We start from the raw sequence: 14,411 nt of genomic DNA, 5'->3' as shown, positions 1-14,411 counted from the left end.
GACTGTGGAACTCAGTAGCTGTTTTTAAAAAACAACTCAAAACTTACCTTTTTAAAACTGCTTTTGGTTAATTTTATGCCTGTTTTATTTTCTCTTTTTAAATCTTTTCATGACTTGTAATCTTATGTGCAGCACTTTGTGATTCTGTCTCTATACTGTTGGCCTCTATCTGAAGCATATTTTTACTATTTGTCTGTTGCGTTTGGCTCAAGGACAGACAAGTAATTTCATGTCTTAAAATTTGAAAGCAGGGCAGGAAACTTTCTCCCCAGGAATAAACACGCTCTCGACTTCCATGGCACTCTCTGTTTGTCTATGAAAATTAATATTTAATTAGATGTGAAAACATGAACTCTCGACAAGCACCAACTCAAAAAGAAAGACTAATCTGCCACAAACAGTGCTTCAGTGAAAGATGTTTGATCACTTTCAGAAAGAGAAATGGGAATATTTGAACATAGGGTGAGGCTGAGACACTTCACGAGTATAAAAGTATATAAATAACTCTGGCAGTATATCTGCTTATGTCTTTTTGCAGTGAATGAATGTGTAGGCTTCTGCAAAATGCATAAATGTCAGTCACTGTTGAACAGTTTGAGTAATGACTGTGCAAAAAGTTAACTGTTCCAGTGGGACACCCTAACTGCTTCGCCTGTGTTTGCGATCAGCCATCATCATTCTCCCCAGCATACATCTATTCCTTACCCTGTAATTTGTGCACTAACTAATGGGCCGACTCTCGTATTTGATCATCTTTGTTTCTGTGCTTATACAGTTTGATATGATACTGATTACTCCTAAGCTCTGATTTTCTTTGCTTCATTTTTATAGAACTGAACTTTTGATTCTTGATTACAATCAGTGTCACATCTTGCGCTCTGTAAACTAAGAACTGCAGTGTTTAATAGCTTTACCCTCTATGGGATTTTAATGAGGTTACAATGAAATGCTAATACATGCAATACATTAACCATGTTTTGTTTTATGTTATTTACTCTCGTTTCGTGAGCTACAAGATATCGTTGAATTATTGTTACATGATAATATTGTGGTGAAAATTCTCTGCTCTTCTGCCTTTATCATTCAGTTACCTAGGACTTAATTGGAATTAGTGTTAGCAAAGGATTTGTCTTGTGGTTATTACATGAAGATTTCCACCTACTGTGTTGAAAGAACTACTTAGTCTTTTCTCTGAGCAGGATTTTGGAGCTTCAAGAAAAGGGGGATCTTGACATCTTGAAGCAGAAGTGGTGGCCAAAGAAAGGTCGTTGTGACCTGCAGAGCCACACAGAAGCCCAGCCGGAGGGACGGGCGCTGCGTCTCCACAGCTTTGCCGGCGTCTTCTGCATCCTTGCCGCAGGGTTGCTACTGGCCCTCCTAGTAGCTGCACTGGAGACGTGGTGGAACAGCAACCACTGCCGACGAGAGCAGCCCAAAGAGGTGACCACTGACAACTCGTCGGGCCAGGGCCCAGGCCCGGGCCTTCTAACCCAGAACCTGGCCATGGTGGCCACCACGGGTCCCCCTGCCCCACCAAGGCCCCGGTCGAGACCCAGACCCCCGGGCCCCCCGGTCCTGCCCAGAGATGCCACTGCCACACTCTACTTTATGGATCCAGCAGGCGCTGACACCAGCCCCGATTTAGTAGAGCTGCAGTACACCCAGTTATAATAGGTGTGCCCCTGATGATAGTCCAGACATCATGTGATCAATCTACTCATTCCTTCTCATGTTGGGAGAGAGGTTGGGGTGCTTTGTAAGGGACTTCTCTGAGGCTTCTCTCTCATGCTGACACAAAGAATCCTTAATTGCCAAAAAAAAAAAAAAAAAAATCCGTCACTGGTGCTCACATGAGAGACCCACAGTGAAAAGATAACATGCAAATTTAATACCACATACTGAAATTGTACTTCTGAGTCGATAAGTGCTTCAGTTGTACAATAGCTCTCTTTAGCTAATCCATTCAAGTCTTAATGCTTTAGAGCTCAGACTTTATCTTGCTGCTGTCGACTGGGCAGCCCCTCTGCATGAGGCGTCCAGACAACTAAGGCTTGACATGGATCCCTAAACTAAAGTGTGAGCAAATGCAGATAGTAAAGAATCTGAGCCTTGACCTGCCTGTTTGACTTGACAGTCCAACAATACTGGATGAGAATACCCATTTAAGACCCAATCCTGCCCTGGAAAACACACAGTAAATCAAACTCCATCCAAGCTGCTTTTTGGTGCATATGAGAGTTTGAGTTACTGCTGATGATTTCTATTTCACAGTCTTTGTGTGTACAGCAGTAGCTGCTCTCTTAATAACCACATATTGCTGTCATGTGAGATTCATTACACAAACATCGCTGCCATTATTTAAAAAGACAAGATGTGCTAACTCTAATCGTGGTTGTGTGCTTTATTGCTGTTGATATTTTGGAAAGATGTTGCCACCCAAAATCTTTTGACTGTAAAACACACACGCTCTGTAGTCTTGAAATGTGACTGTGTGGGAATTTAAGGCAGAAAGAAAGAAGCACATAAAGATGCTGGGCAGCATCTCCGATGTATAGGGAGCGGTAAATAAAGAATCGTAGCAGTTCAAGGAGATTTCTAGAGGCCTGTATTTCCTACTCCAATTGCGCATGAGGGCAAATTCAACAGTTTACAACTCATTCAAAACCTGTTACATGTATGCAGGTAACAGTGAGGTGGGAAAGGTGCAGGCAAATTATTTTAATAAATTTACTGTTCTGTATCACAGTTTAAACTGAAACAAACAAGAAGACAAATTAAAGAAACAAGAACTGCTAACTATAATAAAAAAGTAAAATGTACTTCCTCACAACTGGTACAGTCCAGGAAAACAAACAAACCAAAAAAATGGCCATAAAATGAGCTATAAATGAGCTAGCATTTTATGACAGTAGAGTATGATATCATGAACACAGGATTGGCTACAGCAGTAATGAACAGCAGGACGCAAAGAACAAAATCTTATCTATAGGACCCAAACTGCTTCTTAAGATAAGTGACAGCATGTCTCACAGCTCCCTTCTAGACTGCGAAAAGCATGTCGTTTTTCTTGGTTTCACATGGATTCAATGATGGCAGGTTTTCATGGCAGAACAAAAAAGTAACTAATAAGTACCCAAATGGTGAAGTAGTTGATCCAAACCAAACACAGCGAGGATTTCTGTGTTTGCGCTTCACAAATATTAGTTTTGCCATTTTTAGAACATAATTGGATTGTCTTTCGAGCTTTAAAATCTTTCCAAGATTTAACATTATGTCAAGTTGTATAATTCACTTAAACTTTCTAGTATTTGTTAGATTAAACTACTAAAACAATATGATGTTTACCTTGAGATGTGGTTAAAAAAAATCCGCTCAGCAGTCATGAAATCAAGCTGACCACTGCACAAACTTTAATTGCCTTTCATGCCTACAGGGAGTGATTAAAATTCAAAAGACTTGGGTGGACTATTACTTTATATTCTAAATTGTTTTAAGCAGTGCTCTGTGGCACCATGACAGCATAAGAATACAATATGTGGGCATTATGACAGCCATTTAAACAAAACTCTGCTGCAAGCCTGAACACACCGGCCAATTAGTTTGACATTATGGAAATACACTTAATTGCTTAGTTGTCAATAATTACAGAAACGTGATGGCACAACAATTTTCCTTTAAAAATGCTTCTTTTAGAACACAGGTTAGCTACAGAAAAAACAGCGAGTCTTGGCTTACTCTCATTTCTGCTCATATGTGCAAAATCACATTTGGATTCATGAAACATATGCACCAGTACCTGGTGCATATGTCAGTGAATCAGAGTCAGTCTAAAGCCACAGGATCATGCTCACTACATGCACTCTGCATACTGCCGCCCACCAGTTTCTTCATGTAGGGAAGCATAGTTAACATCGAGGTGAACGATGGAGAATGGGATGTAGTTGTTTTAAGAAAAAGCGTCACCGCTAAGGCAAAAGTCTAATAATAATTAAATACTGAATTAATACATGAAATTCAAGAAATCTTCTAGTCATGCAGTTTTCAATACTAAATTATTGACCAAATAGATCAAATAAGTCTTGTTTATTTCAGTCACACGATGCCAAATTATATTCTTTAACATCATCTTGGATATGGCATCTATATTAAAAAGAATCTGGTCTGTACTGTAAAGCAAGTTTAGAGGTTTAGCAACATAACATAACAGAGGTTTAAACCTGGGTTTTTATTGTTATAAAGGCCATTTACTTCTTACTTGGCAACTTGCGTAGCACACCTAACCTGCTGAATAACAGGTTATATTCATAATAAGTTCACCACCTACTCATCAGTCACTTCTCTAAAAAATAGTGTGTCCATTCCTGGGAAAGTTGGACCTCGGTGTGCAGGCAGTAAAAAAAAAAACAAGTTTAGTAATTTCTGGTTTTATGTAAAACTTGCATAGCAACACTTAGGATTTTGAGCTGTTTTTTGTTATATAATCTTTTTTTTACTTGCTCTTAGACCCTTTAATGACAGGGGGGCTGTAGCTTCAAATAATAGGGCTTTACTTACCTTTTTATTCACAAAAAGAAAAAACCTGAAATAATAGAATATGCAGTTGTAGTTATATGTTTGTCAGGCTTTTCTCACCTCTTGTCTTAATAATAGAGGTGTGAGCCTGATAAGTTTATTAATTTACACAGTCGGCATCTATGTCACATTTTTCCAGTCTGACAAAAATGTTTTGAGCACACAAATATCCATACAGCACTGCTATCGCACACACAAAAACACCCCGCTGCTTACAGCAGCTGTGCTCATTTAAGCCAGAATTATATGTTTAACCACTTTGTATTTTTCTAAAATTGTAGTTTGATTACCATAAAAATAATACTAACAATGATAATAATTATTATTATCATAAAATTGTTATTACAGTGTTGCCTTACGATACAAAATTAAAAACAAGATCAATTATAAAAACACAATTCATGCATTTCTGCTGCTGTTTATGCAGTTTACCTGTTTATGTTTCTAATTACCAACACTGACATCTGTCTCATCTAATTTTCAGAAAATATATCAATAAGAGTATTTCCACAAATTGTCAAACTATTCCTTTTATTAGCCAAGTAGTACTTTATTACAATTATATGTCAATGTCCGGATTCACGGGGATCATTTTGGTTATGTATCGTTGTCTATGGTCTCCAGCAGGTGACTAAGGATTACGCTCTGCAAAGGGTTTCTGGATCATTGACATATAATGACATAACAAGCTCCTTACCAGAAGGGAGGCGGGACATTTGGACTGACAGAGAGACAGACTGGGAGGAGGCCGTGGCTCTTGACACAGGTCAGGAGAGGCCTGACACACTGTACTGGATGGTCATTGGCTGTGACAGGGCGAAAGGGCGGGGCATGGGGCCCGACAGGGGTAGACTGTAGTTGCTTCATCCGTCATATCACCCCCATGGTCTCTCCTGCTATTTGCCTGTCTAGTTTTGTCTGTCATCAGTCTGCCTCAACTTAAATGGGTGCATGATTATAGAATAACATTCAAAAGCAAGCATGAAAACCATTTTTAGAAAATGTGTGTCTGATAAACAGTTATGTGCTTATTTGGCTTCTCTCCCCAGTCCCATATGTATGTTCCCCGTCTAAAAAAAAGGAATATTTGAAAAGATTCTTCAAAGTAATGTGGCTTACTTCAATTAACTGACATTACCTAATTTGTCTCCATTTACACTTTAGTGTCTCACATAGTTTGTGCGTCCATTAGAGCCTGTCTTGTTAACAGCTGATTTTTTTCATGCAAGAGTCACCTCCTGCAGATGTGTGGTCACGTAACTGTGCAAAAAATTTAAACACTTCTGCATGAAGTGACAATTTCCTTTAAGTCCATGTCAGTGAAGTGGAGGCGTTACCCTTTATGACACCATATTTAAGATTTACTATTTCAGCTATTTCAGCTGCTTAAAAATTTGAGTACATTTTTAATTCATGCTCTGGTTTCTTGAATGACGCTGAAATAAGCCAGTGTGTCATTTCAGCATCCTTCAGAGTCATAAACATTATTAGATGTGTGTTAGGCTTGTGTAATTGATGATAGAATAGACAACATTGCATGTATTGAAGATTACTAACTATAATCCTTATGATGAAAGAACTATTATAACCTGTCTTTCTCTGTCTTCGTTCACTCTCTATTCTCTTCTCATTTCTTCTTTTAATCTTTTAACCCCTTTTCACTTTGCATTCATTTTCACTTATTTTTTATCACACTTCTCTTTGATTACATTCATGCTCTCCATTCCATTAAAACCTCTCTCCACCGTCTTTTCTACTGCCTTCTTTTATTCTATGCATGGTCTTTGGCTCTGCCTTCCTTTCAATCTATTTTTAGGACAAAGAAGTGAACCTGGAACAGGTCCACCAACGTTTGAACAGCCTCCTGGACGAGGACTTAGCCCACAAGCAGCTGCCAGGTCAGTCTATAGAGATCTCTGCCCTGGACATTGGCAGCATGCAACCCAGCCAGTCTCTGGAGGCTTTGTCTGTTCGGGATTACCCAGCCCATCGCGGACCACCGCCACTCTCTGTGACCACCTTCCTCCAGGAGGGTCATGGGGCAGGAAGGACACTGGGCGCGTCCGCTGGCAGGACCTTGCCCCTGCCCCTGAGCAGTGCCACCATGCCCTCTATTCGCTGCAAACACAGGGCACCCAACGGAGGGCTCTTCCGACAGAGCCCAGTCAAGACACCCATGCCAATGTCCTACCAACCAGTGCCAGGAGGACCCATCCCAGAAGCCAGTGAGGCCAGCCACGGGACATCCATTTAAGCAAGCCGAACATTCACAGACACTCGAGCTCAAACAGAATAGCAAAGAGCTAAACAGAGTGCCGGCAGTGTGACAAGCTATAAATAAAATGCTAAAAAAAAGGATTTTTACTACCAATGAGACAACACACGAAAAGACACAAAGACTTTAATGTACATATTTGTAAGTACAAAGCGAGAGAAGCAACATTAAAAAGTGTATTTTGAATATTCTCAACAGTTGAGTTTAAAAAACAAAAAAGTATTAAAAAATGACTGAATGGCTTTGTAAATTTTGTTCTAAATGAATAAAGGTGACAATTCTTTGTGGTTGTTTTCTAAGTGCCAAGTTCAAAGATGTTTTCTTTCAGATCATTAACTGAATGTACTGTGAGAATCCATGACAGACATTTCACACTTAAAACACAATGGAAGAACTGATTTGTTTCATATGAAAAAAATAAAAAGTGTAATACAAAAACATCCAGATTTGCGTTTGAATATATTATTGGAATATCATTGTCACATTGTCTGTATGTTTAAGTGATCACCGACAGAATTGTGCTTAATGGAAAAAATACTGAAGAACTAGAAACAATAAATTAGTTTTTAGATCAATATTATTAGTTTGTTTTACTGGATTTTTCCATAAAATAAACTGGATTTAAGAAAAACTATCTGCAGTAATTTATACTTGACGGATAGTGTTCACCCTTTTTTGTGTGTATGTAGAAAGACAGTCAAGTCAGATACAGGGTTAAAGATGTGTAGATGTGCAGGTACAAGCTAAAGTGTCTTAAATAGTAAACCTTGTGTGATATTTGCTCATTCGATGTGTAGAAGTTGCGCCTGCGGTCTACCTGAACAAATGGCGTTGAGTTCAACCAGTATGCGGCGATAAGGCTAAAAGAGAAAACGTAAATTTTATATTGGCAGCCTTGTGAATCTTTCATTTTCCAGGCATAATCTTATTCCCATAACATGGAATTGAAATAAGCAGCAACAGATAAACTTGGTAAATTCTGACTTTTTTGCCAGTTTCAAAAACTACCCGCATATACAGATGTAATGTAAAAAATGTATTTTCATAATAAAAAACAATTACTAAACTTTGCAATTCCCCAAGTGCACAAAGTTACAGGATATCTTACAAAAGTGGGTCCAGCAGACTCCCTCATAATGTCCTCCCGATTTCCATACACCTGTGGTCCTCGGGGATCAAAAATGTCCCCACTTCATTTGACTGTTTTTAAAGTATAAATTGTCAATCTATTCAGTGTTACACCTTAGTTTTACTTAAGACCAACACATTAACACAAAATCTACCCTACATTATACATTTTAGGGCCACCAGACCTTGTTTACATAAAGTACACTCAGTTTTTGAGCGAAAATAAAACGAGACAATAAAATATTTAATTGTTTAGATAATTTTGACTTTTTTGTCTAACTACAGAGTGTTGTGTGTTGAACTTTAGTAAGAAAGGTTTTTTTGAAGCATTTAAAATTTTTAAATGGCAGCACATAATCACACCTGTGGTCTTCAGGGTCAAAAATGTCCCCATCTGGTTTGATTGACACTTAATTAATATGAAGTGGATTTTTCCCCCACTTTTAATTAAAACTTAATTCAAACATTTTGACACTATTTCTTTATTCCATTTCAAATTTAAGTTTGATAAAACCTCATTTAAATGAACTTTTCCTTTGTTTTGGGGTAAAAAAAATAATAATTTAAATCATCAGTTATTGTGATTATCATTTCACAACCAGAGTTGGTTGCTTTAACAGTAAACAAGTTGTTACAGGTGATTGCTTTCTTTTGGAAACCTTCTGCAATGTTAGGGACAACTCACGTGTCCTGACTGCAGGCCAGACGGTTTGCCATCATACACTAGCATGTTCCATGTACAGCTGTACCGGGCATCACATACTGCCCATGTTTTTATCTCATAGTTCCCCGGTTGGGATGTTCTGTTGGAATGGACAGAGTCCTCTGAAGGGGACTAGGCGCTCAAACACAGTCACATCAGTACCTGGATCTTACATCAACAGCAGGAGAAACACCCACTTGTTCCAATCACCTCAAATGGGAGCACGTTTGTGTCATGAACAACGATCATCTATTGTGTCTTTATCAAGAAATTATATCCTTTTTGTGCTTCTATGATTAATCTTGTGTCACCTTTAAAACTTCTCTACCAGACTCAGAATGTCATAAACTGGTCGTAGCAACTTTACTGGATAGATGCAGTAAGAATCAACATACCCACATATGCCTACAGCTGCATTCGATCCATTTTTCTTCCTCTCTTGTTGCCCCTCCTTGCTTGTCATTGAGTTGGCTGTAGAGCAGGTCATCTACTAATTGAATGGTTGTTGGTTCAATCTCTGTGTGATCTAGTCTGGAGTTCTTACCAAGGAGTCCTTGGGCAACTTACTGAACCCCAACTTGGTCTCTGATGCATCCATTGGCATGTGAACGTTAAAAAGCATAATACAAGCAGAATACACTGTGTATAATGCTTTCAGTACTCAAGTAGAAAAGCAACTGAAGGAGTATGGGACCTGGCATATGTGCTTGGACCATGGTAGATTGTCTTTCTCTGTGGCACATGAGAGAGTCATGCATCGTCTGTCACTGGGAAGAATAGAAGACCAGATCAGTGTTTCCTCACATTACTGCAAATATTTCTGTGTCTCAGCTTTCTTGCTTGATTCTTTGTCTTCATCATAATTGAAATGGAAGATGTATAGTCCTCTGACACATCTTCTATTTCAGTTTCACATTCTGAAAATTCAAGAAACTTCAAGAAGCCCAGTCACTTTCTTTCCAAGCTCCTCAGACTACCATGTCCTGGATGCCCGAGAACCTATTTGAACATTGTTCAGATTCTTCATCACTTTCCTTCACTTCATAGCCTTCTTCTACTTCTGCAGGTGGGTGATGTGCTTTTTCAGAGAAAGGGTAGCATGTGATCTAAATATTGACAATATTTTCTTTATCTTCTAACCCTGGATCTTCCCGAACATTGATTCTTCCTTCTGATTATACTAGAGGACAATATATGCTCTGTTCTACTGGTCATTGCTTTGCACAACATGGTAAAAAAAAAGTATGCTCACAAGCCTCCAGTGCAGTGGAGGTTTGTGAGCATACTTTTTGTGTATGTATTATTGTAAGGTTTACCTTACAATATGAAGCACCTTGATGCAACTGTTGTTGTGATTTGGCGCTGTATAAATAGAATTTAATTGAATATAGAGCACCTGCCTCCTCATTGTGCTGCCTGCTGTTGTTGTTGTGGTGGTTGTTATGACCATTGCTTGACCCCACACATCAGTGATACAAGATCAAAGATGTTTGAAAGCAGTATGGTGTGAAAATATGGGCCTTTGCAACACTTATTCCAATCATGCATAGCATAGTAATGAATAACTTGAATAAAAAACACATTTTTGATAGCAAAAGATTTCTTTAGAGGACAAAAATGACCCAAGGGCAACACAAGGGTAAAACAAATGTCAGGTACTTGCAGCATTTTCAAGCATGCTTATAACTTTACCTGATAACAGAATAACCTTTTGTCTTTTCCATTCAACTCCATGATTTTCCCCGTAGCTGCTTTGATCCTTTCAATGCTCATATCAAGGCTGCCGGCTCGTGGATGGCTATGACCTCTGGATAGCTTTGTACACTTTGCCTTTATTACCTTCTTTGTAATGACCATGTTCAGCTGGGTGACAGTGATTTAAGTGTCTGATTAGGTTTGATGTTACCAATGTTTTTCTAGTTGTTCCCCCCGAGTTTACTTTGGCAAACTGTGTCTTACTCACTCACAGTGAAGCTCACTAATGACCACGACCACATGCTCATAGCCTGTGGCTGGGAGTGCGGTGACTCTTTTTCAAATACAGCTTATTGCTGATATCTATTATAGTATATAAGAGTGGTGATCCCTGTTCTAATCTTGCAGACTCATAAAGGAACTTCCAGCAAGTCTGTTGTTTCAAACTCAAGCATCAATTTCCACTAAACCAAGCAAACCAGGCTTTTATAAGAACAAACAGGGTGAAAATAGTCTTCTAAAAAAAAGCAATGTGATATTTCTTGTTTGAATTTTGAATTAATCATTTCCAAGGAGTCTGTTAGAGACAGAGATTATAATCATACTGGTGTACAACCACACATGCAAATGTGGTCCACCAACCAGTGCACCAATTTGGCCCCAAACACCCTACTTAACACCGATATTTTAGTCAGGTTGTAAATATTTTTAATTTTTAAGTGCTATGATGATAATAACTGAAGCACACTCATGGCATGATGAGGGGATTGTAGACCATTGTCTGCCCTCTAAAACACACAGAGTCACCTTCTACTTTTCTAGTTAAGGCAGAACAAAACAAATGAAACTTCCTTGAGGAGTCACTACTGCAAAAGCAAGGACATGAACCCTCCCTTCAAGCACCCCCCTGCTGTGTTTACCGTTGTGTCAGCTGGCCTGATTTCTTTTTTTTTTTCCATGGAGGAGGAGTGCTTGTCCAAGATTTCTATCCAAGGTGGCCCTACTTCAGTGCACTGTGACCCTAATGATAAAAACTTCAAAAAGGAAGTGAGGACTTTAAAATTGCTTCCCTCAAGTTTGAGAGCCACTTGCACTTCAGCATACTTGAACCAGGAGATCTGTCTGTGCTTATATATGTGTCTTGAGATTGTTGATTTGCCCTCATCACCTTTCCTGTCCAGTAATCATGCCTGCCAGTCTCGTATGCGATGTTGAGCAGCGCGTCAAAGTATCTATGGCGGTGCTCAAAGGAACTACTGACCTTGTTCTGAGAGCTGGGCCGGGTCCTGTCACAGACATACTTCCCATTTTTGCCTAACACAAACAGTCCACTGGGACAAGTTTATGTCATGACTCATCTTATGACATGACCTTTTTCACCTCCACATCTGATACAGTACATGCAGAAGCTCTTTCTCGCTTGTGGACAAAAATCTAATTCTCCAGGGGAGCTACTGAGATTATTTTCACCACAAGAGATTACTCATACTTTTATCTTGAAGACAAGTCCAAATTTTAAACATTCCACAAGGCATAGTGAATTAAATGAATATGCATATAAGGAAAAGATCTTAATGAGAAATATAGATAATGTACCATGTGTTAATGAAAGTCACAAAATGGATGAGTTTTACATGCAAAACCAATATCTCCATCAGTTTTTCACAAAGCACACCATCGCAGGAACAGGGACTTTGTAATTAAACAATTTTGCCATACATGACTCGCATGAACAGTCTGTATAATTAGCTCGTGTGGGCAGTGTAGGCAATCTGCTGTAAAATAACGTCTATTCTCCCTTCGGGAAGATCACTGACCGTCTGTCCAAACTGCCTCTGCAGCCTTATTATCCATTCATTGAGCCATCACACCTCAAACTGCACGCAGGGCTTTCACCTTCTTGTCCAGAGGAAAGCTGTTTGTCTTTTTTGCCCCCTAAACTTTTAATTTAGATAAGTGATTTGTTTCTACACTTGCCATAAAAATATCTTTTTAGCTACTGAGTGATGTAAACCTTTGTATGTTGTCATTAGAAACAATTTTGCTGTCTAAATAGTTTTACCTGTTGTTAGTCAGCAGAGCAAAGTGTTCTTTTTGGTGATGTACACTTTGAAGGCCCATGATTGTACTACAAAGCTTGCAAAATGCAACACAACAGTTCTCACCTTCAAACTTCCAGCACTGTAATGTATGCAAAAGTTTTAGGGTTGATTATTTTTCCCTATAATAATCCTGCTTTTTAATAGCCAACTATGTCTAAAATGTATGCGCTTTTGAAATTTAGGGGATAATTTGCAATGGTCTTCCAGTTTTTTCAACTCTTTTTCTGTTGGCAGTCTCAAGATTATTGTGCACAGTACTGTAGGTTACCCTTAAGGTAATCATTTAGTGTAAGTTTAAGTAATATTCAATAACAGCAGCTGTACAAGGTTAAATTTGTTTAACAAGGGACAAAAAATATGTAGAAAACTCAGGCTGAAGATCAGAAGTTCAGGCCTCAGGCAATTTAAACTGCAATAATTTAGCATGCATTGCATTTCATAAACACACTAGCTTTTCCGATAAAGGCTTATTTTGCAAACAAACACAATAAATGCTGCAAATGTTTCTATATATACAAAGAGTGTCTGGTGCTTTCAACCTTTAGAAAATCCTTTTCATCAAAACTGTCTTGATACAATACTGGAACTATTTACAGGACACAACTTCTGATGACCTTCTGATTTAGTCAATTTAAAATTCAATCCAGGTTTAGTGATATGTAAGGAAACTCAAATGGCTCTTTCTAAACCACTAAATAATAATGTTTGCTTTCCATTTTTCTCACAATGACAGAATGTGGATGTTAAGCAAGTTTCTTTGCTGGATGAAAAGTCAGAGTACCACCAAGCAAGCTCTCTGAGTCTAATAATATTAAAGCTGTTTAGTTAATATTCCAGGTATTTCACACAACACCAGAAATATTGTGCGTCTTATAGTCAGTGTTGGGGAGCAACGGAATACATGTACCGCCATTACGTATTTAAAATACAAAATATGAGTAACTGTATTCCGTTACAGTTACCGTTTAAAAATGTGGTATTTAGAATACAGTTACTTTGTTGAAATAAATGGATTACACAGCAGTACTTCCCTGTTTCATATTGTGGCGGGTCAGGCCTGTTTGGGTTTTGTTTGACAGCTATGTTCTGTTCAGTGTTGCCAACTTAGCGACTTTGTCGCTATATTTAGCGAGTTTTCAGACCCCCAGCGACTTTTTTTCTAAACAAAAGTCGCTAAAAAAAAGACGTGAAAGCACATATCGCTTTTACTCTCAACAAGCAGCGGGTGCTGTAACGCAGTCAGTTCTTCTTTTACTCTTTTACTGTTGTTGCTGTTTTGTGGATCACAAGGTTTAAAACTACTTATAAACACACACACACAAAGTAACTCCACCAGAGTGCCTATTTCGGGTCACTTTTGCCGGTCCAAGCCCAGATAAAGGAGCAGGGTTGGAATTGTGACATTAAAAAAATCAATAATTGCTAAAAGAAATTTAATTTGTAGTTCTAAATAAATTCTAACTGCATTTAGCTTTTTACTCACTTTATGTCTCTTCCACGATGTTATTTCTCTCTCCAACAACGTAGGTTACAATTACATTAGCATGACCAATTATGCAAATTAGGTGATGACGTCATTTAGCGACTTCTAGCGACTTTTAGGACAACCAAATGCGATTTTCCTTACTGAGGAGTTGGCAACACTGGTTCTGTTGTTCCAGGTGGCAGCGTTACGGTTGCCATGGTTACAGGGTGACGCTCTCTCTCTGCATGTTTCCTGGGTGAGAGAGGCCTTTTTGTTGTTGTTGTGCTAAGCTAATAGGCAGAATGCTACCGGTATAGCTCTGAAGAATGTAGCATCATAGGCATTGTAGTCCGTGCTGCAGGGAGAATGGACTGCCATACACGTTATGTGTCTGTGAGCGAGGGAGGGATTAAAAGGAAAAGTACGAGCTGTCATCGAGCAAAAACGGGAGCTGGAAGCATGTAAATATAA

General features: G+C 38.7%; 1 protein-coding gene across 2 annotated transcripts in view; it reads left to right on the top strand.

Moving 5' to 3' along the window:
• The window catches only part of grid1a (glutamate receptor, ionotropic, delta 1a), a 278,394-nt gene extending 268,473 nt beyond the window's left edge, over positions 1-9,921 (top strand). Inside the window, exons 15-17 of one of the 2 annotated variants that reach the window (XM_085183758.1) lie at positions 1,200-1,440; positions 5,197-5,338; positions 6,389-9,921. In XM_085183758.1, coding sequence (XP_085039884.1) covers positions 1,200-1,440; positions 5,197-5,338; positions 6,389-6,801 — 796 coding nt within the window. In that variant the 3' untranslated portion in view covers positions 6,802-9,921. The remainder of the gene's footprint in view (positions 1-1,199; positions 1,441-5,196; positions 5,339-6,388) is intronic. The other variant, XM_085183759.1, reaches the window with a different exon arrangement.
• The last annotated feature ends 4,490 nt before the right edge of the window (positions 9,922-14,411 follow it).

The sequence above is a fragment of the Neolamprologus multifasciatus genome, chromosome 13 (genome assembly GCF_963576455.1).
Source record: "Neolamprologus multifasciatus chromosome 13, fNeoMul1.2, whole genome shotgun sequence".
Lineage (NCBI taxonomy): Eukaryota > Metazoa > Chordata > Actinopteri > Cichliformes > Cichlidae > Neolamprologus > Neolamprologus multifasciatus.
Note: the sequence above shows the minus strand (reverse complement) of the source record. Positions and strands in the feature narration are given on the sequence as shown.